Source organism: Marmota flaviventris, chromosome 2 (assembly GCF_047511675.1).
Source record: "Marmota flaviventris isolate mMarFla1 chromosome 2, mMarFla1.hap1, whole genome shotgun sequence".
Taxonomy (NCBI): domain Eukaryota; kingdom Metazoa; phylum Chordata; class Mammalia; order Rodentia; family Sciuridae; genus Marmota; species Marmota flaviventris.
In genome coordinates this window covers 44,415,743-44,443,017 of record NC_092499.1, presented here as the reverse complement: position 1 = coordinate 44,443,017, position 27,275 = coordinate 44,415,743, and the positions used below count along the sequence as shown (strand labels likewise).

The 27,275-nt window shown below is 37.1% G+C and overlaps 1 protein-coding gene across 1 annotated transcript in view; it reads right to left on the bottom strand.

Annotated features, from left to right (window-relative positions):
* Window positions 1-27,275, bottom strand: part of Nubpl (NUBP iron-sulfur cluster assembly factor, mitochondrial) — a 217,510-nt gene that overhangs the window by 12,209 nt on the left and 178,026 nt on the right. Inside the window, exons 8-9 of the mRNA XM_027929568.2 lie at window positions 24,481-24,566; window positions 421-541 (exon numbers count right to left, since the gene is read on the bottom strand). Coding sequence (XP_027785369.1) covers window positions 421-541; window positions 24,481-24,566 — 207 coding nt within the window. The remainder of the gene's footprint in view (window positions 1-420; window positions 542-24,480; window positions 24,567-27,275) is intronic.

Sequence of the window (27,275 nt, the reverse complement as noted above, 5' to 3'; positions counted from 1 at the left end):
AAAGCTGGAAAAATGACAAATACAGAAGTGATCAGGAAGGCATTTTCATTTATTCTCTAAGAACTGACACAGAAATTGCATTTATCTGTTTATACTGAAATATTTGTGCCCACTTAGCAAACAAATTGATAACCATTATTTAAAATATTGCTTCAAGATCACTGTACTTGGACCACAAAACTTTCTTCTCAAATTTAACTTATAGGCAGTTTTTATCTAGTAGAAATTATTTTCATAGTTCGTAGAACAAATCTACTAAAAAAGCTAAAGAAAGGTTAACACATAGAATGGCACTGTACTAACATAATTAAAACACAAAGCCAAAAGCCACTGATCATTTTCTGTGACACTATCACAAAGCTTCAGACCTATCTCCCCTTCTGCAATTTCCATTGCAGAACTTAACCTAGAACAACTTACCCAGAACATCAAGATCAAGGGTCTGTGCTAGCTTCTTTGCACCATCAGCACCAAAAATATGAGTTTTGTGTTTACACTTTGGACACTGGAAAACACTCATGTTTTGGACAAGACCAAGAACCTAGAATAAAAAAAAAAACACACATTGAAATTAAAATAAAATTACATCATATTTTAATACATCATTTCAGCACTGAGTACCTACTAGGTGGTGATACAATGAGTTATAGACTCTGCTCTCAAGGAAGTCACAAGCTAGTGAGACATAGAGACATAGGTAATTAATATAGTGATAAGTACTAAAAGTCACTGAGTAAACAGGAGCCACGAAAAACTGCCTGGGAAGAATAAGAGGAGTTTTTGAGTCGCTCACAGACATTTGTTTCTTCAGGTTGCAAGTGGCAAGAGTGGGCAAGGCCTACAAAAGGAAATACAGGCAGAAGAAAGGGCACAAACCGAGGCAGCCAAATGTAACTATTTGGGCCCACATAATTTGTAACCTAGTGTGTGGTCAAGACAGAAGATGGTTTATTAAGGAAGGCCAGGGTCAGAAGGTAAGGTGCCAAATGCCATCCATATATCTGAGACTTAGACACAGGAAACCACAAAGGTTTTTAAAAACAAAAAAAGGTGATATCAAAGAGGTAGTGTTACACAATCAGATTAGTCCTGATAACAATATGGAGAAAACAAGAGGGGAGAAAATAGAGGAAAATAAATAGTTAAGAGCTTACCTGTGGGCAAAGTCTCATGGTCAATAATAGCTAACATATAACAACAACCAACAAACAGGCCCAAACAGTGCTTCTTACAGATCACGTACTAGAATAAATGCTTTAAAGGGACTATCTTATTTTCTCCTCACAAAAAATTCATAAGTATTTTATCACCCCCATTCTATCCTTGTGAAAACTGAGCCTGTCAGCTCTTATTAGAATGTTATTGCTTGAAACAAAGTTTTGTAGTAATATAGAAAATTCCCATCTCTTTCTGGGGTTCCCTAGCTTCTGGCACAAAATAGATCCTTAACAGACATTCATTGGATAAATACACAGGCTCTGAAAATATAATCTGTATTCATGATCCTTTTAATCTCGCTTTCTTATTGATGAAAAACAGTGACTCCCTTCCAGAATAAAAATGCAGAACACTACCATCAGAAGCTTAGAGATAACAATGTCTGGATCATCCTATCAATTCCACCATAAGATTATCACTGCAGAAGATTAGAACATTTACATATAAAATGAAGAATAGCATTGATAGTCCATAATGAAACAGACAAGAAAGTGATAAAATTTGTTATTCTTTTGGAAAGAGGAACAGAAAAGACTAAGGTTGCCCACAACACATATAAATGAAGACAAACAGTGAAAGACATTAATTCGGAGCAAAGCATGTTCCAAGCATCTAATATATACCCTTTTGCTGATGCAAAGTATCACAAAAATAAATTACACTGGGTTTTGGTAATTCAGCACCAACTCCAGAAAGCTAGAAGAAAACACAGCTTCATAGCAGAGCACTTTTTTTTTTTTTTTATTCACTATGTCCATATGAATATACTTATTGCTTGGGCAGTTTTTCTGCCATTTATGTTAAATGTTTTATATACCCTGACTGCAGGGCTTTCAACTTAAACATAAGAAATATCATTAAATAAATAAGATTAGGATATTTATAGACAGTGAAAAATCTAGGCAAGGCATATTTCAATTCATAGAGAACAGGAAAAGCCTTATTACCTTGGAATTTCTTAGACTTCCCAAGACATAAGAGACAAGAATATACCTGCAGTTTGCATGATTTACTTCTCATTATCAAATTATTCTCCATGGATTGTATAACTATCTCATATTCCCTATAGACTACATAAATGTCACAGACATAAAATATGAAACGACAACCAAACAATATTTAATGCACTCTTATTATATACCAGTAACCAGGCTAAACACAAATGCTAATATACTGTGGTGAGCCAAACAGACTTGATGCTGGCCCCCTTGAAGCTTGAGCTCTAATTGCAGAAATGGATTAAACAAGAAACACATTTCTGTGGAAGCAAAGCACAAAGTATATGAAAGAGCAGATCAGAGAAGACTCCATTGACTCTAGAAGTCAGAGAGGGTTTCTTTAAGGAAACTTTTAACCTAAAAGATACAGGATAACCAGGCAAAAACTAGGAAAAGGGAAGAAAAATATTCAAGACAGGGAGCATATGTCTACCTTCAAGAAATTGAAAGGCCAGTCTTGAGGCCTCGGGGATGTGATGAGAGTGACATGCAATCAGGATGGCAAGGCAGGGCATATGGGCCACATTCAGGTGTCTGGGTTCTCTAATGAGCACAGAGAAGCTGCTAACGGTTTCAAGTAACAGAGGCCAAAGTGGCCAGCAGTCGTAGTGGACTTACTACTTGGGGTTCCTATCTCAGATTTAAAAAACATCACAAAATATCAGAAAAAAAAACTAAAAAAATTTGTCTTTGTGTATTTACTAAACAAACACAAATTCAGGTCTGTGTGCTCCAAAATCAATCATGGAGAGGTGATCATTTTTAGTGCTATCTAAAATATGTTTAGTTCTCCTGGGCACAAAGTTAGGATTTTTCTCCTCTGCAATTAGGTAATGACATGTAACTTGTTTTGGCCAATAAAAAGTGAGCAGAAATGCCACGTGTCCCTTCCAGGCTGAATTCAGCTTTAAGTGTTGGTTTTTCATTATCTTTCTTTATCCTGGTGCCTGCAAGCTTTCAGATGGGAGCTGCTCTGTCAGTCTGGGTGCCAGAGTTAGAACAATACAGAGGAAATGTTGAAGCCAAACCACAATGGATATGTAGCAAAAGAAAGGAAACTGGTGTGGTTTTAAACCACTGGAATTTAAGGATTGTTAACACACATGGCCTATCCCATTTTTGGCTGATACAGAAGTATATAAAGAAAATATTAGAATTCCTATTTTATGATCACCTTTTTAATTTCAATTATTGTGCTTTATAATACAAATAGAATTAATTCAGTAATATATGCATACTATATACTATATATATGTATATATAACAAATATTCATATATTGGGTATATGTTCAAGCATCATTTACTGATAAGGATTCATAATCAAAAAAGTTAGGAAATAAAGAACCCTCTGTAAGTTTGAGAGCCAGGGTTTAGACAACATTTGGCTCTATTACTGCTAATATCTAACTTCTTTCAGTTCAAGGATAAATGCCCCAGTAATGCTTCCTAGGTCATCTTAAATAAACTAATTCCACTTAACTTTAGAATTTCTTATCTTAAGAACTTCTCATATGTATATACCTTTGCTTGATTAAAAAATTGGTTGTAATGAAACACTAATTTATAGAGGAGATGATATAGCACTGCATGTTAATTGCATATTTCACATGGAAAATAATGAATCTCAACCCACTACTCACCACATACACAAAAGTTAATTCTAGATAGATGTAGAATCAAATGTAAAAAGGTAAAACAATAATACTTATAGAAGAAAATAGGTAGAGGCAGGCAGAGTTTTTTCTAGAACTATACAAAGAGGCATTAAACATCAACTTGACATTTTATTAACTAGAACTTCATCAACAGAGTGAAAAGGCAGACCACAGAGCAGGAGATGGTTTTACCTGAAATATATAAATATATAAAGAACTCCTGTAAATCAATAAGGAAAAGTCAGACAACATAATAAAAACAGACACAAGACTTAATAAGCACTTCACAAAAGAGGATGTCCAATCCAAAGTACATTCATGCTTAAGACTAGTTTAGGAAAGATGAAAATCAGTACAACAAAAACAAACACAAATACCAAATGTTGATGAGGATGTGCTCATTTTTCAGCTGGGTTATTTGTTTCTAGCCCTTGAGCTGAGTTACTTAGGTATTTTGGATATTAATACCTTATCAAATGTATGGTTTGCAAATACCTTTACCCACAGATGGTCTGTTTACTCTGCTAATTGTTTCCTTGCTTGTGCAGACAAATCACATTTGTCTGTTTTTACATTTGGTGCCTGTGCTTTTGGGTTCATCTCCAAAAGATCACTGATCAGAACAATGTCAGAGAACTTTTCCCTCATAGTTTCTTCTAACAGTTTTAGAGTTTCAAGTCTTACATTTAAGTCTTTAAGCCATTTTGAGTTACTTTTGTATACAACATGAGATAAGGGACTAATTTTATTCTTCTGCATGTGAATATCCAGTTATCTTAGCACCATTTACTGAAGGGACTATCCTTTTCCCATGTGTATTCATGGCACTTTTGTCAAAAAACAACTGGCCACAAATGTGTAAATTTATTTCTGGGTTCTCCATTGTTCTATTTCTTGAATACAAACAGTGTGTACGTTCACTTTGTAAAAATTCATTGTGGATACACTTCCAGTTTGTGCCTTTTAGGCAGGTAAGTCATAGTCCAATAAAAATTTGCTTAAATAAAGAGGTAGTCATGAGAAGACTAGTAATAAAGCAATAGGACAAGTAACTAAAACAATGGTATATTACTCATCTTGTATACCTGCACACAAAAATAACCATCTGATTTAAATAGGAAATACTATATAAAAACAAGAAAGTAACAGTAAAATTAAAATGAGCTGCTTGGGAGAAACAACCTCCTGTTCTTCTTAATACTACAATGAAAGATCTGAAACAAAAGTCTAACCCCAAAGAAGCTGTGAAATGATGAAGTTATAGATCTGCAATGTCCAATCAGATAATCATTTGTCACATGGGGCTACTGACCACTTGAACTGTGGCTGGTTAGAACTGTGATGTGCTGTAAGTGTAAAATACACACTGAATATCAATGACAGTATGAGTAAAAACAGGTAAAACATATCAATACTTTTTTAAGTTTATGTTTAATTTTCAATTTTTTTGTCAAAGTATATCACAGATGCACACAAAAACATGCTCAAATCTTAAGTGTATGGCTGAATGAACTTAATAAAGTACAACCATGTTACTAAATCCTGCTAAGCACTGCCAGCACCCTGGAAGTTTCCTTGTTACCCTCCAAAACACTTCCCCAAAGGTATATATTTCTTTTTTTGTAAATTTATTTATTCTAATTTGTTATACATGATGGAATAATGCAATTCATTTCATATTACACATATAAAACACAATTTTTCAAGTCACTGATTGTACTCAAAGTTTTTTCACACCATTCATGTCTTTATACATATACCTAGGGTAATGATGTCTAACTCATTGCACCATCTTTCCTGTCTCCTTGCCCCCTCCCTTCCTCTCCCTACCCTTTGCCCTGTCTAAAGTTCCTCCATTCCTCCCATGCTCCCCACCCATTGCCATTATGAGTTAGCATCCTCACTCAGCCTTTGTTTTTTTGGGATTGGCTTGCTTCAATTAGCATTATATTCTCCAACTCCATCCATTTACCTGCAAATGCCATGATTTTATTCTCTTTTAATGCTGAATAATGTTCCATTGTGTGTGTATGTATGTATGTGTGTGTGTGTGTGTATGTCTATGTGTGTGTGTATATATATATATATAAATAAAACAAAGTTTCCCTAACTATTCATCTACTGAAGGACATCTGGGTTGGTTCCACAATTTAGCTATTGTGAATTGTGCTGCTATAAACATTGATATGGCTGTGTCCCTGTAGTATGCTGTTTTAAGTCCTTTGAGTATAAACTGAGGAGTGGGATAGTTGGGTCAAATGGTGGTTCCATTCCAAGTTTTCCAAGGAATCTCCATACTGCTTTCTATATTGGCTGCACCAATTTGTAGTCCCACCAGCAACGTATGAGTGTACCTTTTCCCCATATCCTTGCCAACATTTATTGTTGTTTGTATTCTTGATAGCTGCCATTCTGACTGGAGTGAGATGAAATCTTGATTTGCATTTCTCTAATTGACAGAGATGTTGAACATTTTTTCATGTCTGTTGATTGATTGTATATCCTCTTCTGAGAAGTGTCTGTTCAGTTCCTTGGCCCATTTATTGATTGGCTTATTTGGTTTTGTTTTGTTTTTGTTTTGGGTGTTAAAGTTTTTGAATGCTTTATATATCCTAGAGATTAGTGCTCTATCTGATGTGCTTGTGGTAAAGATTTGCTTCCATTCTGTAGGCTCTCTATTCACCTCACTGATTGTTTCTTTGCCGGGAAGAAGCTTTTTAGTTTGAATCCATCCCATTTATTGATTCTTGGCTTTAATTCTTGTGCTACAGGAGTCTTATTAAGAAAGTCGGGGCCTAATCTGACATGATGAAGATTTGGGCCTACTTTTTCTTCCATTAGGTGCAAGGTTTCTGGTGTAATTTCTAGGTCCTTGATCCACTTTGAATTGAGTTTTGTGCATGGTGAGAGAAAAGAGGTTTCATTTCATTTTGTTACATGTAGATTTCCAGTTTTCCCACCACCATTTATTGAAGAGGCTATCTTTTCTCCAATGTACGTTTTTGGTGCCTTTGTCTAATATAAGATAACTATAGTCATGTGGGTTAGACTCTGTGTCCTCTATTCTGTACCACTAATCTACCAAAAGCACTATATAGATTCAATGCAATCCCGATCAAAATCCCAATGACATTCCTTATAGAAACAGAAAAGCAGTTATGAAATTCATCTGGAAAAATAAGAGATTCAGAATAGCCAAAGCAATCCTTAGCAAGAAGAGTAAAGCTGGTGGTATTACTATACCCGACCTTAAACTATACTACAGAGCAACAGTAACAAAAACAGCATGGTATTAGCACCAAAATAGACTGCTAACCTGATTTCTAACACCATAAATTAATTTTATCTGGTCTTGAACTTGATATGAATGAAATCATGCAACACATTCTTCTGTGTATATGTGATTCTTCCAGCTAAACTATTTCTGTGTGGTTCATTTTCATTAGGTCCCCAAATTTCATATCCATTCTCCTATAGGATCACTTGGGTTATTTTCAATCTTTGGATACTATAAATAATGCTTCTATTAATGTTTTTATATGTCCTTTTGTGGGGGATTGGGTATTAGGTTATACCCCAGCTATCCTTTCCACTTGCATTACCATAATTATTAATTAAATTGAATATATTTAAAAATTTATTGGTCATTTTCATGTCATTTCCTATAAAATGCCTGATCAGGTGTCTGGCCTATTTTCATCTGTTCACAGGTGCCTAATTTCACCCATTTTCTTGTTTTTTATTTTTACTTTTAAAAATATGGGTACTAAAAATTTATAAGTTACATTTATATACAATATATTTTGGTATTTATCCTATTTAAAGTTTCAAAGTCCTAATGATGTCCAAAAACATTTTATCAGGTTCTGTGATTTATTATAAATATTTTAAAATATTGAACAGAAAAGAAACATTTACTTTCAAGAATACTCAAGACAGATTAAACTATCAAGTTTCTTTGCTTTTAGCTGGAATCACATCAACAAAGAGTGATAGCACTCTTATGTGGTTATCTTGTTCTGTGCAGAAGCTCATACAACAGTTTTATACATATAAAACCCCATGTATGGATAGACACACATATACATATATTATGTATCCTCTCTTTAGTTAATTAAATATATTAGTTATTAAATAACACATGCAGACTGTGTGGCAAACAGCTCTTTCAAAACATAGGGTGAGCTGGAGAAAAACATAAAAGAAAGGTGTGAGCATTAAAAAGTTAGAAATCACTGATCATATTCATTTAAGAGCAATCCTCTATAATCACTGGGGCTTTGAATGGGGAAAACTAATAAACTAAGGAAGAACATTAGAATATCCATATTCCAATTTTGTTCATAAAATTTTTTCTTTCTTAAATAGGAAAGAATTCATTTCCACATGGCCCCCACCAAAAAAGCCTTACATTTTACGAATACTTTATGTATTGTTAAGCTGTTTGTTTATTGTAGAGCTATTGTGTATTTCCTGTGATAGCAGAAACATTATAGAACAGACGTTTGTTATAGCTTAATTTACATAATGCCATTGAGATGCAGCTGTAAGCATGCTCAATCATTTTTTAATGCCTCATCAAAGTATAAGCTCCTTTTCTTTTTAACCTCAGCTTGTTTTACTGAAAGAAAGCTAACATCAGCCACCACAAACATTTTATATGTTATTTCAATCCATCATTGGCTCAGAAGGGTACTTCCTTTATTAACTTTTAAAAAATTGACTCTCTTGAAATATCAACATTGCTCTGAATATTGGATTTTTGTGTCTAAAGGTACTGAATTAAGCAGGCTCAAAAGGCCCCAATTTTAATTTCTTCTTGACATTTTAAACCCAGATTCAGGTAAGTAACAAGCAAGATTTTCAGGCTACTATATAATTCAATTTCTCAAGGTTACAATCAGGTTAAATGCTTGCTGGTTGGAGACTGTCATATGGATTAAAAGCTATGTTTCAAGAAAAATTAAGGAGGAAAAACTCATTGTTAAATAGAGAATGAATTATAATAAATGAAATAGATTAGATTCATAAGTGCTTTTCAGTTCTCCATTAGCCTCAAACCAGTTTTTGGTAGACATCTGAAGCATGTCTATAGATATTATAATTTTAAAAAATGAGATGAGTGTTCTTTTTCTTTTTCAGAAGAAGTAGTCTGACATGGAAAGAACAATAAGTAGGGAGGCCTGCATCCATGTTGCTCTCAGAGACCAACTAAGTAGCTGTGGGACCATGATGTATAACTAAACTTTTCTATTCCTTGAATTCTTAATCTCTAAAATGAGGATTATAATGATGTCTAAAGTCTACCACTATAGAAACAACATTCAGAGCTACCATTTATAATACTAGGTACTGAGGTTGTACTACATACTGCATATATGTGCCACAGTGACTGATAGATATTGCCATCTCTATTTCATGGAAGAGAACAGTAAAGCTAAATTATTTGTTCAAGATTACACTGTAAATAACAAAGCCACAATCCAAACTATTTAAGTTACTGGTATGTATTTACCAAAAAAAAAAAAAGTAAATGGATGAGGATTTGGTGTATGGAATTAGGTAGCCTGAGATAATGAATATCCACATGGTTTATTTTTATTTATTTATTATTATTTTTTTTTAGAGAGAGAGAGAGAGAGAGAGAATTTTTTAATATTTATTTTTTAGTTTTACGGTGGACACAACATCTTTGTTTGTATGTGGTGCTGAGGATCGAACCCGGGCCGCACGCATGCCAGGCAAGCGCGCTACCGCTTGAGCCACCTCCCCAGCCCTATCCACATGGTTTAGTAGAGCAATTTAACATAATAATTAAGAGCACAGTTGCAAGGAAGGCCTGATTAGAACCAACTTCTTGCCACTTGGTGCCACAGTCAAGCTTCAGACTTCATTCTCTTCTCCAAGATCCTGAGCATGAAACTCCCTTTCCCTTAATCCTTATTCGACTTTATATCAACAAAATTTATAGATTTTTAATTCCTCTCTATTTTTTAATCCATCATTTTCTTCTGGTTTCATTTGTTTACCTGAATAATCGGAATCCCAATGAGAAGCAAATTATAATGAAGACTCCTATATCCTACAGTTATCTCACCCTGAGATATTCCCTGATGATGACAGTACTCAACTCGAACTCTGGATCATCCACAGAAATTGCAGATAAGAATGTGGGGTCTAGGGGATGGGGTAATATCTCAGTGGTTCAGTAATTGCCCAGCAAGTGAGTTCAATTCCCAGCACGGGGGGAAGGGGGAAGAGAGAGAGAGAGAGAGAGAGAGAGAGAGAGAGAGAGAGAGAGAGAGGGAGGGAGGGAGGGAGGGAGGGAGGGAGGGAGGGAGGGAGGGAGGGAGGGAGGGAGGGAGAGGGAGGCGGGGGAGCGCTTTATAAAACAGCAGGCTACTACTTGGTTAAATAATGTCCTCTATTTCACAGGCTTGTTTGCAAGGATGAGTTTAATTAATCCAAATCACAAAGAAGAGCATCCTAATTTAAAACACATATGAATTGAGAGATCCTGTGGCAAGACACAGATGAACATACACTTTCAGTCTCTAAGAAGTAATTATGGCTAAGATGCAGAATGCTGTCTGGTCTTGTAAAGGTTATCACTAGAGAAAAGTCATTTTTCTAAAACTAAAATTACCCAATTGTGAAGAAGGAAGCCACATGTGATATATCATATGCAAACCAGTTAACATACATTCCTAAAAAGAATTTAAATAGTACATTGTAAGGTTTCCACAGGCAATACTGAGAGATTCTTTAAATATATCTGCAGTAGTCTGTTTTTCATTACTATAACAACATACCTAAGGTAAGCTAACATTTTAAAGGAAAGAGGTTTATTTAGCTCATGGTCTTGGAGATTAAAGGGCATGGCCCTGACATCAGTTTGGCTTTGGTGAGGACATCATGGCAGATGGCAGGAGCTTGGGAGAGCAAGAGATTGTACTGCCAAACAGAAAGCTAGATACTGATTCAGGGGTCAGTCTTACTTTTGTAACTCATTCTCAAGAAAGCTCAAGGTCCCCATCATCCCTTCCAAGAGCATGCCTCCAATGACTGAAGGACTTCCACTAGTCCCCACCTCTTGAAGATACCACCACCACACTAAAGATAGAAATCTCCAACACATGAGCCTTTGGAAGACAAACCACATCCAAACCATAGAACATCAAAGGTAGTAAACACACTAGAGAGTTAAGTAGAACCTCTTGATGATCACATAGGAAAAATTATGCTCAAGGATAAAAAAGAATAAATATATCACTTGCCTCCACTTCCACAAAAGAGTACCTATTTTTTAATTTTAGTGCTGGTAGGCAAGAAAATTAGGTAAAATAGGACTAACTAGATGCTAAAAATGCTATGGTTGACATTACAAACACAGGAGTTCTGAAGGCATTCAAGGATGTAGATGTGGCACTCAGTTCAAATGAATAACTTTTTGCCATAAATAATTACTTTTTTTTTTTTTTGTATTAGGGATTGAATTCAGGGGCACTCGACCACTGAGCCACATCCCCAGCCCTATTTTGTATTTTATTTAGAGTCAGGGTCTCACTGAGTTGCTTGCTTAGCACCTTGCTTTTTCTGAGGCTGGCTTTGAACTTGTGATCCTCCTGCCTCAGCCTCCCAATCTGCTGGGATTATAGGCATTCGCCACCACACCTGGCCCATAAATGATTACTTTGCCAGAAAAATAATAAACCACAATTCTGATCTTTATTGTCAAGAAGGTGTTTCACATTTGTAGGATATTTGGTTATGAAAGTGGGAAATGGAAAGAAAACAGTGATAAGAAGTGTCTATTCGAGGTTGTAATATCATCTAGTTTTTCTTAGAAGACAATATAACCATTTACCTTTACAAATTACTAAAAAGTTCCAGAACAAAACAGGATTTTTCTTTCTTTGTTTTTAGTAGACAAAGTAAACCAATCTCTCTCTTATAAAATGAATAACTATTTGCAAGGCTGCTATAGAACTTTCAGAGTTATTTATTAGGAAAAAATAAAGTAAATGACCAACATTAGGCTTTAATCTTCATATTTATTGCCTGGCCAATTATATGGTATAGACTGTTGGCTTCTCACCAAAATCAATGGTCTCATCTTCCTTGGCACATAGCTCAACTACACATGGGGGTCTCCTTGTGCTAATGTGACTAGCTGACTTTCACCTAGTGGAATGTAAGTACAAGTTTCTGTACTGCATTTAGGCTTGGTCAATAAAAATTTCCATGAACATGCTTCTGTACTGTGTCTTTCCCTCCAGGATGACTAGAATAAAGATGGTCCCAAGGAAGACCTTAAAAGTCAAATGTGAGGGGCTGAGGCTATAGCTCAGTGGTAGAGTACCTGCTTTGCACATGTGAGGCACTGGGTTCAATCTTCAGCACCACATAAAAATAAATAAAGATATGTGTCCTTCTACAACTATAACATACGTCTATGAAAAATGACAGAGGCAACAACAGCCTAAATGATCACATGGAAGAAGACTACCCTGACTGCCTGTTAATCTACTAGCAATGTTAATGTGAACAAAAAATAAACTTGTATTTGCATCATTATATATTTTGAGGTGTGTTTGTGACAGCAATTAGCTCAACTTATTTCAAAGTTTAAATAATGCAGATTTTTAGAATCTTAATGACTTTAGCAACCTAAGAACTCTTTATGAAAAAGGATGGTTTAGGTTCAACTAAAATACTCAAAATTAAGGAAATCTCATACAGTATTTATCTAAATGTTTAAAAACTTCTTGTCAAAATTCTTATTAACAAATAATGCATTAGTCAAAAATGCCTAAGCCAAATACATAAACATCTATGAATTACAAAGTCATCTGCTTCAATGACAACATCATGAAAAGTTATTATAATAAGGGACATTAATTATATGACATTATATCAACATTGAGTGTTCAGATTGTGCCAAACACTGTAATGAGTCATTTAGCATTACATTATCCCCTTTATTTCTCATCTCAACTCCCTGAGGGAAATTCTACTATAATCCCCACTTTATGAATGAGAAAATTGAGGTATAGAATAACTTATTCATATCATAAGAGTTACAAAATGACACAGCTGGAATTTGAACTCTACAGTTCAAATTCCTGAGCTCCTGCTCTTCACTACTAGGTAACAATGGCTCTGCAAGTAAAACGTCTTATCACCCCAAAATTATAAAATTTGGAGAGTAATTTAATTTGAAACTAAATGAAATAAAAATGAACATTAAATAAAGAATCCTCTAAATAGTTACAAAATATGAATAATAAGTGGTTCTATCTGATGCAAATGATATTAAAAAAGCCAGGACCAAATTGCTTTCTCTTTCAGTCTCTTCCTTGACAAACAGTATTAAATCATAACCTTCACAATGAATAAGGGCAGAGATTCATGAGTAAGCATCTAACCTCTTATTTCTAGTTTGTTGTCACCCTGATCAGAAAATCAGTCCCTGATAGATTTATTAATGGCAACATAACTCTCAACATTTCTTTGATTTCTGACTTTTTGGTTCAACCCCTGACCTCATGAAGTCAATTGCCAAGCTTTCTAATTCTTCCTTGAAAATGTCAGGTACATTCAATTCCCCTTACTATGTTCACTGCCATTGTTTTAAATCAGATTCTTACTACCTATCACCTACTCCAGTGTTTTTCTAACATTTTTTTTTCTCCTAGTACTGGGGACTGAACCCAGGGGTGCTTTACCACTGAGTCACACCCGAGCCTTTTAAATTTTACTTTATTTTTAAATTAAAAAAATGTTAGTTGTAGGTGGACACAATACCTTTATTTTATTTTTTTAATGTGGTGCTGAGGATTGAACCCATTGCCTCACACATGCTAGGCAAGCACTCTACAACTGAGCCACAATTGCAGCCCTGTTTTTAAATTTTAAGACAAGGTTTCACTAAGTTGCTGAGGCTGGCCTTGAACTTGCAATCCTCCTGCCTTAGTCCCTTGAGTTGCTAGGATTACAAGCATGTGCCACTGCACCTGTTTTTTTTCTAACTTTTTAGATTGTCTTCCTGTTAATAAAAATATTTTACATCTTGACCCAGTATAAACACATATATATGTGCATTTATAACTGACATCAAATCTTTATGAAATAAGATTTTCTCTTCCTAAGAGCAATGTACTCTAATATTGCTTAATATTTGGTTACATCTCTCACTATCGATTTCATGATCACTGGTGGGTCACAGCTAGTAGTGTGAATAACTTTAACTGTTGCAAATGCTTCCTTAGTGCCATCATGGTCTCCTGGCTCCTTTCTTTTCACCTCCACCAAATTAAACTTTTTAAAGGGCCATACTAACTATGTCTACTTTTTATCCTGTCTACTTCATGTCCTAAATGGATCCTTCCTATAATCTAAAGAATAAAGTCCAAATCCCTTGGTCTACCAGACCTACGTCAATACATTACCCCAACTACAAAGTGAATAATCCTGATCATAACTTGAGCTTTTCTGATTCTTCTCAGATCACATTCTTTTCCCAAGTCCTTAGATATGCTTGTGAAAATTCTACTCAATCATTCAGTATATATTTATTTAGTGAGCAGTTACATGTCCTATCCATAGAGTGAAGCAGGTGGTCCCTGTACTCATAGAGCTTATAGTAGAGTACTGTAAATGAGAAATTACTGACAAAAGGAGAAATAGAGTACAGCTGGACTACAGAGAGAAAGATATCACCTAGTGAATGGCAATGTGGCACCAAGTCTCCCAGAGAAAAGCCATTTGCTTAATCTAAGTACCAAAGGATTTCCCAGATAAAAAGTAGGAAAACAGGATGCCAAGGGTTCTGAAGAAAAAAATGGTACATAGAAATCCAAAGAAGTAGAAGACCAGCTTGCTACAGCAGAGAAAATTCAAGGCAGAGCAGTCCATCAGCCTGGGGAAAATGGAACAGTATGCCGTAGATGATGTTATATCCTAGATTGAAGTATTTACCATGACAACCTATGCTAGGTATCTTAGCATCTACAAAGGTTTAAGGCATGTTTTCTTGCCATCCAGGAACTCACATTCTTCTGTGAAAACTGATAGGTAAGCCTGTAGTGGAGCCAAAGTAGATATATGTACAAATAGTTCAGAGAAAGGATTTAACTTTTCCTGACATATTGGGAAAAGCTTCCTAGGGGAGGTAATACCTGAACAGAAATTTGAAAAATGATATGAGTTCCCTAGCTGACAATGACTTATAAAGCAAAGGACCAGCATATATAAAATTATAGTACCAAGAAAAAATTTTTAAAAAGCATGACTTTTCCATGATGGCCCACAGGAGAATTGTGTTATCTTTTTTTTTTAATATATATATATATATATATGACAGCAGGATGCATTACAATTCTTATTACACATATAGAGCACAATTTTTCATATCTCTGGTCATATACAAAATACTTTCACACCAATTCATGTCTTCATACATGTACTTCGGATAATAATTATCATCACATTTCACCATCATTTCTAACCCATGCCCTCTCCCCTCCCTTCCCCTCCAACCCCTCTGCCCTATCTAGAGTTCATCTATTCCTCCCATGCTCTCGCTCCCTATCCCACTATGAATCAGCCTCCTTATATCAAAGAAAACATTTGGCATTTGTTTTTTTGGGATTGGCTAACTTCACTTAGCATCATCTTCTCTAACTCCATTTTGAAGACAAACAATAATAAATGTTGGCAAGGATGTGGGGAAAAAGGCACACTCATACACTGTTGGCGGGACTGAAAATTGGTGCAGCCAAAATGGAAAGCAGTTTGGAGATTTCTTGGAAAATTGAGAATGGAACCACCATTTGACCCACCTATCCCTCTCCTCAGTCTATACTCAAAGGACCTAAAAACAGCACACTACAGGGACACAGCCATATCATTGTTTATAGCAGCACAATTCACAATAGCTAAACTGTGGAACCAACCTAGATGACTTTCAATAGATGAATGGATAAAAAAAAAATGTGGCAGATATACACAATGGAATATTACTCAGCAATAAAAGAGAATAAAATCATGGCATTTGCAGGAGGATTGTGTTTTCATGCTCCTCAGAATTTAGAGACCCTGTACCACCATGGAGTTAGTTGGCAGATTGAAGAAACAGGCTTCATCTCCTTTTTTCTTTTTTAAGTCATACAAGGAAGCTTATCATAGTACTGTACTTACAGAAAGCACTCAATATCAGTAAATATGTATTTACTAAGTGATCCCTTATTTGAGGAAGGAATAAGAGAGTAAACATATTCTAAGATAATTTTCATGGGCTGGGAAGGATATTACCAAAGAAGGAAGTGAAATATCTGTGACTCAAAAATTCAAATGGTAGGGGAAGAACTCCAAATCAATGGGCCTGGGACTCCCTTGTAAATGAAGGTAATAAAAATAGGTTAGTACCAGTACCATGCTGTTTTTGTTACTATTGCTCTGTAGTATAGTTTGAAGTCTGGTATCGCTATACCGCCTGATTCACACTTCCTGCTTAGAGTTCTTTTTGCTATTCTGGGTCGTTTATTTTTCCATATGAATTTCATGATTGCTTTCTCTATTTCTACAAGAAATGCCGTTGGGATTTTGATTGGCATTGCATTAAACCTATAGAGAACTTTTGGTAATATCACCATTTTGATGATATTAGTTCTGCCTATCCATGAACAGGGTATATTTTTCCATCTTCTAAGATCTTCTTCTATTTCTCTCTTTAGGGTTCTGTAGTTTTCATTGTATAGGTCTTTCACCTCTTTTGTTAGGTTGATTCCCAAGTATTTTATTTTTTTGGAAGATATTGTGAATGGAGTGGTTGTCCTCATTTCCATTTCAGAGGATTTGTCGCTGATATACAGGAATGCCTTTGATTTATGTGTGTTGATTTTATATCCTGCCACTTTGCTGAATTCATTTATTAGCTCTAATAGTTTCTTTGTAGACCCTTTTGGGTCTGCTAGGTATAGAATCATGTCACCTGCAAATAGTGATAATTTAAGTTCTTCTTTTCCTATTTTGATGCCTTTAATTTATTTCGTCTGTCTAATTGCTCTGGCCAGTGTTTCGAGAACTATGTTGAACAGAAGTGGTGAGAGAGGGCATCCCTGTCTTGTTCCAGATTTTAGATGGAATGCCTTCAGTTTTTCTCCATTCAGAATGATGCTAGCCTGAGGCTTAGCATAGATTGCTTTTACAATATTGAGGTATGTTCCTGTTATCCCTAGTTTTTCTAGAGTTTTGAACATAAAGGGATGCTGTACTTTGTCGAATGCTTTTTCTGCATCTATCGAGATGATCATATGGTTCTTATTTTTAAGTCTATTGATGTGGTGAATAACATTTATTGATTTCCGTATATTGAACCAGCCTTGCATCCCAGGGATGAATCCTACTTGATCATGGTGCACATTTTTTTTGATATGTTTTTGTATCCGATTCGCCAGAATTTTATTGAGGATTTTTGCATCTAGGTTCATTAGAGATATTGGTCTGTAGTTTTCTTTCTTTGAAGTGTCTTTGTCTGGTTTAGGTATCAGGGTGATGTTGGCCTCGTAGAATGAATTTGGAAGTTCTCCCTCTTTTTCTATTTCCCGAAGTAGCTTGAAAAGTATTGGTATTAGTTCCTCTTTAAAGGTTTTGTAAAACTCTGCTGTATACCCATCCGGTCCTGGGCTTTTCTTAGTTGGTAGTCTTTTGATGGTTTCTTCTATTTCCTCAATTGATATTGGTCTGTTTAGGTTGTCTATATCCTCCTGACTCAATCTGGGCAGATCATATGACTTAAGAAATTTATCGATGCCTTCACTATCTTCTAATTTATTGGAGTATAAGGATTCAAAATAATTTTTGATTATCTTCTGTATATCTGAAGTGTCTGTTGTGATATTGCCTTTTTCATCCCGTATGCTAGTAATTTGAGTTCTCTCTCTTCTTCTCTTTGCTAGCATGGCTAAGGGTCTGTCGATTTTGTTTATTTTTTCAAATAACCAACTTTTAGTTTTGTCAATTTTTTCAATTGTTTCTTTTGTTTCGATTTCATTAATTTCAGCTCTGATTTTAATTATTTCTTGCCTTCTACTTCTTTTGCTGTTGTTTTGCTCTTCTTTTTCTAGGATTTTGAGATGAAGTATGAGATCATTTATTTGTTGGTTTTTTCTTTTTTTAAGGAATGAACTCCAAGCAATGAATTTTCCTCTTAGAACTGCTTTCAATGTGTCCCATAGATTCCGATATGTTGTGTCAGTGTTTTCATTAATCTCTAAGAATTTTTTAATTTCCTCCTTGATGTCTTCTATAACCCATTGATCATTCAGTAACCTATTGTTCATTCTCCAAGTGATGTATTCTTTTTCCTTCCTTCTTTTATCGTTGATTTTCAGTTCCATTCCATTATGATCAGATAGGATGCATGGTATTATCTCTACTCCTTTGTATTGTCTAAGAGTTTCCCTGTGACATAATATATGATCTATTTTTGAGAAGGATCCATGTGCTGCTGAGAAAAAAGTGTAACTGCTTGATGTTGGGTGGTATATTCTATATATGTCAATTAAGTCTAGGTTATTAATTGTGTTATTGAGTTCTATAGTTTCCTTATTCAACTTTTGTTTGGAAGATCTGTCCAGTGGCGAGAGAGGTGTGTTGAAGTCTCCCATGATTATTGTATGGTGGTCTATTAGACTCTTGAACTTGAGAAGAGTTTGTTTGATGAACATAGCTGCACCATTGTTTGGGGCATATATATTTATGATTCTTATGTCTTGTTGGTGTATGGTTCCCTTAAGCAGTATGTAGTGTCCCTCTTTATCCCTTTTGATTAACTTTGGCTTGAAATCTATTTTATTTGATATGAGTATGGACACTCCTGCTTGTTTCCGAAGTCCATATGAGTGATATGATTTTTCCCAACCTTTCACCTTCAGCCTATGTATGTCTTTTCCTATCAAATGCGTCTCCTGTAGGCAGCATATTGTTGGGTCTTGTTTTGTGATCCATTCTACTAGCCTATGTCTCTTGATTGGTGAGTTTAAGGCATTAACATTTAGGGTTATTATTGAGATATGGGTTGTTCTTCCAGCCATATTTGTTTATTTATGTTACTAAACATGGTTTGTTTTCCTCTTTGATTATTTTTCCCCCTTTACTGTCCTACCTCCCATTGTTGGTTTTCATTGTTATTTTCCATTTCCTCTTCCTGTAATGTTTTGCCAAGGATGGTGGACCAATGGTACAGAATAGAGGACACAGAAACCAATCCACAAAACTACAACTACCTTATATTTGATAAAGGGGCTAAAAGCATGCAATGGAGGAAGGATAGCATCTTCAACAAATGGTGCTGGGAAAACTGGAAATCCATATGCAACAAAATGAAACTGAATCCCTTTCTCTCGCCATGCACAAAAGTTAATTCAAAATGGGTCAAGGAGCTTGATATCAAATCAGAGACACGCCGTCTGATAGAAGAAAAAGTTGGCTACGATCTACATACTGTGGGGTCGGGCTCCAAATTCCTCAATAGGACACCCATAGCACAAAAGTTAATAACTAGAATCAACAAATGGGACTTACTCAAACTAAAAAGTTTTTTCTCAGCAAAAGAAACAATAAGAGAGGTAAATAGAGAGCCTACATCCTGGGAACAAATCTTTACTCCTCACACTTCAGATAGAGCCCTAATATCCAGAGTATACAAAGAACTCAAAAAATTAGACAATAAGAGAACAAACAACCCAATCAACAAATGGGCCAAGGACCTGAACAGACACTTCTCAGAGGAGGACATACAATCAATCAACAAGTACATGAAAAAATGCTCACCATCTCTAGCAGTCAGAGAAATGCAAATCAAAACCACCCTAAGATACCATCTCACTCCAGTTAGATTGGCAGCCATTATGAAGTCAAACAACAACAAGTGCTGGCGAGGATGCGGGGAAAAGGGTACACTTGTACACTGCTGGTGGGACTGCAAATTGGTGCAGCCAATTTGGAAAGCAGTATGGAGATTTCTTGGAAAGCTGGGAATGGAGCCACCATTTGACCCAGCTATTCCCCTTCTCGGTCTATTCCCTAAAGACCTAAAAAGAGCATGCTACAGGGACACTGCTACATCGATGTTCATAGCAGCACAATTCACAATAGCAAGACTGTGGAACCAACCTAGATGCCCTTCAATAGATGAATGGATAAAAAAAAATGTGGCATTTATACACAATGGAGTATTACTCTGCATTAAAAAATGACAAAATCATAGAATTTACAGGGAAATGGATGGCACTAGAGCAGATTATGCTAAGTGAAGCTAGCCAATCCCTAAAAAACAAATGCCAAATGTCTTCTTTGATATAAGGAGAGTAACTAAGAACAGAGTAGGATCGAAGAGCACGAGAAGAAGATTAACATTAAACAGGGATGAGAGGTGGGAGGGAAAGGGAGAGAGAAGGGAAATTGCATGGAAATGGAAGGTCCCTCAGAGTTATACAAAAGTACATACAAGAGGAAGTGAGGGGAAAGGGAAAAATAATACAAGGGGGACAAATGAATGTCAGTAGAGGGGGCAGAGAGAGAAGAGGGGAGGGGAGGGGAGGGGAGGGGGGATAGTAGAGGATAGGAAAGGCAGCAGAACACAACAGACACTAGTATGGCAATATGTAAATCAATGGATGTGTAACTGATGTAATTCTGCAATCTGTATATGGGGTAAAAATGGGAGCTCATAACCCACTTGAATCAAAGTGTGAAATATGATATATCAAGAACTATGTAATGTTTTGAACAGCCAACAATAAAAAATTAAAGAGTTTCAACACACACACACAAAAAATAGGTTAGGTGAGAAATTACATAAATTACTTATTAAAAATGTGTAAAACTGAATGTTCTTAATTTAAAAAAATTGTGAGCCTACAAGTACTGGCATAGTTGATATCATTTCAAGCACAGAATAGAGAATTTAATAGTTCATTTCTTCTCCACCTTTCGATATCTATGCATTGAGTTTTAAGAAAATCATTTAAATTATCTTCAGCAGACATTACTAACTCAGTCCATACCAATGAATTCCAATGACATCATTGTTTCCATGGTAACTAATGCACTTCAAAAGGGGGAAAACAGAGAACAAGACTAAAAACCAGGGGAAAAAATGGAATAAAGTGGAATAAATAAAGCATAACATCTCCTTTGCATTTATGGAACACTTTCTAATTTCAAACACTTTACCATTATTTAGACTCTGAGGCTTTTAAGAGCCAGGGGATCTTAGAAGTGATCAAATCCACTTCTCACTTTCAGCCCAGATTCCCTTCTCAAGGTAGCTGCACTATGGTTGTCAAATCACAGATAGAGCTCATTGTCAAAATAGTTCTCACTCATTTACTTGTAAACGTTGTTGAACATCTTTTTTGGTCTGAAAGTTTAAGAAATCATTAAGACAGTCTACCTCCTTAAAAAATTTCACAGTTGAAAGGGCAAATAATTTTAAAATATGGGTGAAAAAATAGGGCTATAATAAAGATATTGGAAGGCATAAAAAAAAAAACAAAGGAAGGAACCATTAATTCCATCTTGGAATCAATCTTAGATTACACAGCTTCAGTGACTTATTTCTACTCTCCTTCAGTCCCACACACCCACAACCACATCCTGGACCTTACCATGACCCAGATCTGCTCCAGTTCTGTAAATCTGAACTCCAACATTAACTGTTCGATCCCAAACAGTTCTCTTATTCTCTAAATAATGCCTGAAATACTCCTATGTGCCTTATACAGCCCATCATCCTTCACTTGAGATACTTCTTCCCGCATTCCCTAATATCCTCAACTTTTACCTTTCAATGGCATCCACCTAATAGTAGCCTAACCTGGATTTTGTGACCATCCCTTTCCCCCTTTGTTATGTTCTAGAAGGAGTAACTTTCTACTTTCTGTCTTAAAACCTAGAGAAAATTTTGTTAGAACAGTATGAGGCTGTTTACCTTTTTATTTATTAACAGGTAGTAAGTGCCACGGGCTGCCAGTAAGTGCAAGTTAACTCCTGAACTAAAAGGAGTTAGACATGCTGAATTTGGCAACTATGGTTATCAGACTCTCAACTAGCAAAGTCTAGTAGTCTAGTAGGAAATTCCCCATAGCTGCTGCCACCTCAAATGACAGTGTCAGCTGAAATGGTCTATTGACAAGGGGATAAAATAGGAAAAAGTTCTTATTCCCACCCTTTTAAGTTTATTTTCCTCACAGACTTCATGATGTTTCGAATGAGCTAGACAAGTTTCTCTACCTCCACCTTACAGAATGAGAAGTTAAGCATTTACTTACACACAGAAAGAAGGCCATTATCCTAATCTTAAGGCGATCTTAACAGACCATGGGCCCTGTTACCTCATTTCTGCCAGAAAGAATGACAGATTACTTGTAAATTCAGAGTCATCATTTTTAGTAGAAAGCCCTCTCTCTTAATTTTATAATTTAAAATATCATATAATAAGCAAACCTATTTAGCTATCTGGGTGGGCATTATTCATTTCTAGTTTTTCTTGGAGGACATAAAGTCACTCTGTTCAAACTAGGTGTTTTAGAGACAAAGTTTTATGAGATGACCATTTGGATATCATTGCTTTAAAATTTTTCTAAGCTAAAATTCACAACATAGAACACTGGCCCTACACTACTTATCAATCACAATTTTACCCTTGCTAGTGAAAAATAGCCTTAGATTACTTGGAAGGTAAGAGTTAAGGTGTCTTCCTTATTAGGCTTAATTTTCTCTTCTTTTTCTTTTTTTTGCCCTGTGGTGCTGTGTGCATGTAAGGTAAGTAATCCACCACTGAGCCACAACCCCCACTTCCCAGGCTCCTCTATTTTCACCAGAGCATGTTGATCCAACCCAGAGCTCCACATCTTGTCAATGCACACAGCTCTGCATTAACTGGCAAGAGAGAAGAGGTACTTGTCAAGGAGGGTCACCTGAATCCCACTATTGTACAATTTTATACTTTTCAAATCTCCCCTGATAAATATTTATGAAAGCTTTTCTGAGAGTCCATTCATTCTAATACATTATTGGGTCTTATCCTGTGTCATGGTCTCATTGAAGTATCTGAAGATAGTTATGAATTCTTTCTATGCCAAAATGAACATAATTGAGCATACAACTTGTTATGGGAAACAGGAGATAGAGAGAATTATGAGATCTCTGAAGCTAATCCAAGAGCTAAAAAAGCTCTGTTGTATAAACTTTAAAATCTATCCTTGAAGTTAGCAAGTCCACTAGAGAGCTGCATAGACAGAAGTATCACCTTGACCTTGTACTTGTACACCTTGTACACCTTGTCACCTTAGCTTACTCTAATTGTCCCCTGGCACAGTTTCTCTTGTTGAGGCATACTTGAAGGAGAAAACTTTTTTTATTGTAAAGAAGTAATGAGAACATGTTCAATATATATAGTTCCTTCTTTCTGAGAACACAGAAAAGTTCTCTTCTGGTCTCAGCTGTTTCTCTGGAGCACCCAGACTTTTTTCACCTTGTGGTAGTTGAGGGTGTTTTAATGGTGCCCTTGGCTGGTAGAAAACTCAGGGCATGCCTCCAGCAGGTATTGAAGTTCTAATGGCATGCATTTATACTGACTTTCTATTCATTCTATCTGATTTAAATTATTCTTTGTCTGTTTTATTATATTTTTACCTTGTTCAATTTTATCATACTGTGCAGAAAATCCTGAAGTATCTCTTAGAAGAAGGTAGGCTAATAGTGAGTTAAAATGTAGGTGTTTTAGTCAGCTATTTTGCTGCTGTGACTAAAGTACCCAACCAGCACAATTGTAGGGAAGGAAAAGTTTATTTGCAGGCTCATGGTTTTAGAGGTCTTAGTCCATAGAAAGCCGGCTCTATTCCTTGAGGAGGCTGGAGGTGCTCGAGGTGAAGCAGAACATCATGGCAGAAGAGTGTGACAGAGGTAAGCAGTTCACATGATGATCAGAAAGCAGAGCCACTCCACTGGCCAGACACAAAATATATACCCACAAACCACATCCCCAATGTCCCACCTCTTCCAGCCACTTGCCTCTAGTCACCACTCAGTTAATCCCATCAGGAAATTAATACACTGATTGGGTTAAGGCTCTCACAATCCAATAATTTTTACTCTGAACCTTCTTGCATTGTCTCACATGAAGGGGGACAACTCACATCAAACCATAATAGCAGGAGACAACAAAAGAAAAAAGTATTCTTTTTTCACTTGTTCTCCCATAAATGATCTCTTCAAGTCTGTCTACCTAGTTTTCTAAAATGCTCGTCATTGTCATTTTTTTTTTTTTTTTTTTAGTGAAGAAGGCTACAAGTATTTGAGAGGAATAGTACTTTTTCAGAAAACTTGTATCAGAAGGATATTTCAGAATTTTTCTTAATTAATAATGTATAGACAGGTACCTATAAGAGCTTTTAAAGTGACCATAAATATGAACTAGGAATTTCATAAAAATTTCTGTACTGGACTAAATTAAAACTCAGACTATATTCTTCAATTACTTGCTTCTTCAGTTAGAAGAGTTTCATTTTTTTTCAATAATGTAGCTGTCGATGCTTACCGGCACATGGACTTTTCGAAACATCTCAGCACCTTTGTGTGCATCCATCAATGCAATGTCTTGGGGTGTGGAGACAATCACAGCACCTAACCAAAAGAGAAACAAAACTGTTGGGAGTCTGCCGGGCTCCAAAGACTAACTTCCCCATCCCCCAAGAAGAGTCATCCAATGGTGAGCCCTGCTGGCTCACATGATCCTTACCCACCAATCAGACTAGCTCTGCTGACTCACATGATCCTTACCCACCAATCAGAAAGCACCCCATGCCAACTGTCAAACCGTTCAACCACTAAACTGTCATAACTGTCAAACTGCCCCCGGCTCTATAAATATGCAGAGCTGTTCCTCAATAAACGGGCATTTTCTCTGACCACGGGCCTTGTTCATTCTTTCATTGGTACCAAAACCTGGGATGGGGAATGCCTTGGTGCTCGAGGGCCCCCCCTCTCAAGGCTTGCCGTCATCGTCCACTCTTTCGAGCACTGCTGCTACTCACACAACACTGGCTCTTCAGTAGGTGAGTTCCCCTATGGGGTATCCAACTTCAGACGGGCTACACAGGGGCTTTGACCGTGATCATCCGGAAAACCTCTGACGCCCAATCTGGAGGAGAGAACGCACCCCACCACGACCTTCACAGTCACGGTGGACTCTCTGGAACCCGGTTCATGAGTGGGAGGTACTGAGGGGTGGAAGAACAGGCACTCCTCTCTCTCTCTTAACCACTCTTGTCCCTCTCCTGAACTATGGGGGCCTCTTGTTCCCTTCATGCAGATTCCCACTTATTAAACTCTGCACACAAGATTGGCCTTACTATCAATTAGACAATCAAAGTCAATGGCCCCTAGGAGGATCCCTAGATCCCACAATTCTCAGAGATCTGTTTAACTTCTGCGAGTGCTCAAAAAAGTGGAAGGAGATCCCCTATGTTGAGGCTTTTTTTCTCTTCTTCATTTTCACCCCAGCCTATCCAGCAGATGAACCCCATCCCTACCGACCTCCCCCGTTGGCTCCGTCCAGCCCCTCAGGTGCTCCCCCTGACTCGGCCGACAACTTTAATCCTCCCAAACTAGTCCCACAAACCATGACCCCCTTAAGAGAGGTTGCTGGACCTGAGGGCATTATCCAGGTACATGTCCCATTCTTTATGAATGACCTCACGCAACTTGAGCGAAGGTTGGGCTCATTCACCACAGAAGAGAGTTTCAATGGGTCCTCCAGGCTTATAGCTTCACTTATATGTTATTGGCTAATACTCTCCTTCTTGAGGAACGTACCAGAGTCTGGGAACTTGCCAGAGCCCATGCGGATGAAACTCACCGAGTTAATCCCAGTCACCCTCCGGGGCCACTTGCTGCCCCAGATAATATACAAGTTGGCACACAGAGTAGGGACTGATTCTTTGAATGTATTATTGCTGGGCTCAAAAAAGCGGCACGTAAGGCCGTCAATTTCCAAAAATTACAAGAGACCCCATCGGAATTTCTGGATCAGCTTACGAAAGCCCTTCAGCAGTAACCTAGATCCCGAAACCACAGATGGCCGTCATGTCCTTATGACATATTTCCTCTCGCAGAACTATCCCGACATCCGGGCCAAACTAAAAAAGCTCAAACAAAGCCCTGCCAGACTGAGAAATTTCAGATGCTAGCCCAGGCCCTGCAGGGTGCTTCCTCGGGTCATCACCCATCACCGCGGGTCAACCCCCCCCCCCCCCCCGCCCCGCCGCCGCACCTACTTCAAGTGTGGCAAGGAGGGACATTGGGTCAGGGCATGCCCCACACTACGTACTCCACGTACCCCATGCCCTAAATATCAACAACAAGGTCATTGGGGCTCTGACTGTCCTAGATCCCATAGGAGGCCTATGGCCAGGGAATCCTCCGACCTTCTGGGCATGGCAATCAATTGACGGAGTCTTGGGTCCTTGTCCCCAGCCATAATGATCAATAGACAGGGACCCAGGGTGCAGATTCAGGTGGATAGGCGCAAGGTTGACTTTCTCCTTGACACCGGGGCTACCTTCTTAGGCCTGACAGAATTCTGGGGTTAAATAGTGCTGTCCACCTCTCCTATTGTTGGGGTAGGAGGAAAGACCATCTATCCAAGAAAGACTCCCCTATTACTCTGTTCCATAGACAACTTCCCATTCTCTCAGACATTCCTAATTATGCCTCAATGTCTAGTTCCTTTTCTGGGCTGAGATATTCTCTCTAAATTCAATACAACAATCAACATCCGGGCTCCTGGCATCAGTCAGGCCCCAGAATCGGCCTGTTCATCTTTTCTGGCCCTTTTGGCAGAAGACCGGCCATTCTGCTCCACTTGTGAGGCTGACATGAAACACCATACTAAAAAATACCCCTTACCTATGAACCTGGTTGACCTGATTGTATGGGATACCCACACCCCCTCCACTGTTTCCTGCCCACCAGTTAACATTCATCTCATGCTATCTTTTTGTATATATTTATTTTTTAGCTGTAGTTGGACATAATACTTTTATTTATTTTAGCGTGGTGCTGAGGATGGAACCCAGGGCCTCGTATGTGCTAGGCAAGTATTCTATTGCTGAGCCACAACCCTAGCCCCAAAACAATGCTATCTTTTAATTCTTCATGAAAACATGACTTCTCTAACATTATGTTCCTTACAGATTCAAAGAGTCTACTCCATGAGTTAGGTAATTCATACAGATTTTATATAAATAAGAAAGATGAGGAAATGTGTACTTTGCTCTTGCCTTAGACTCCTCACTTCTAAAATCACAACTGATCAGTGATTAAGAATCATAA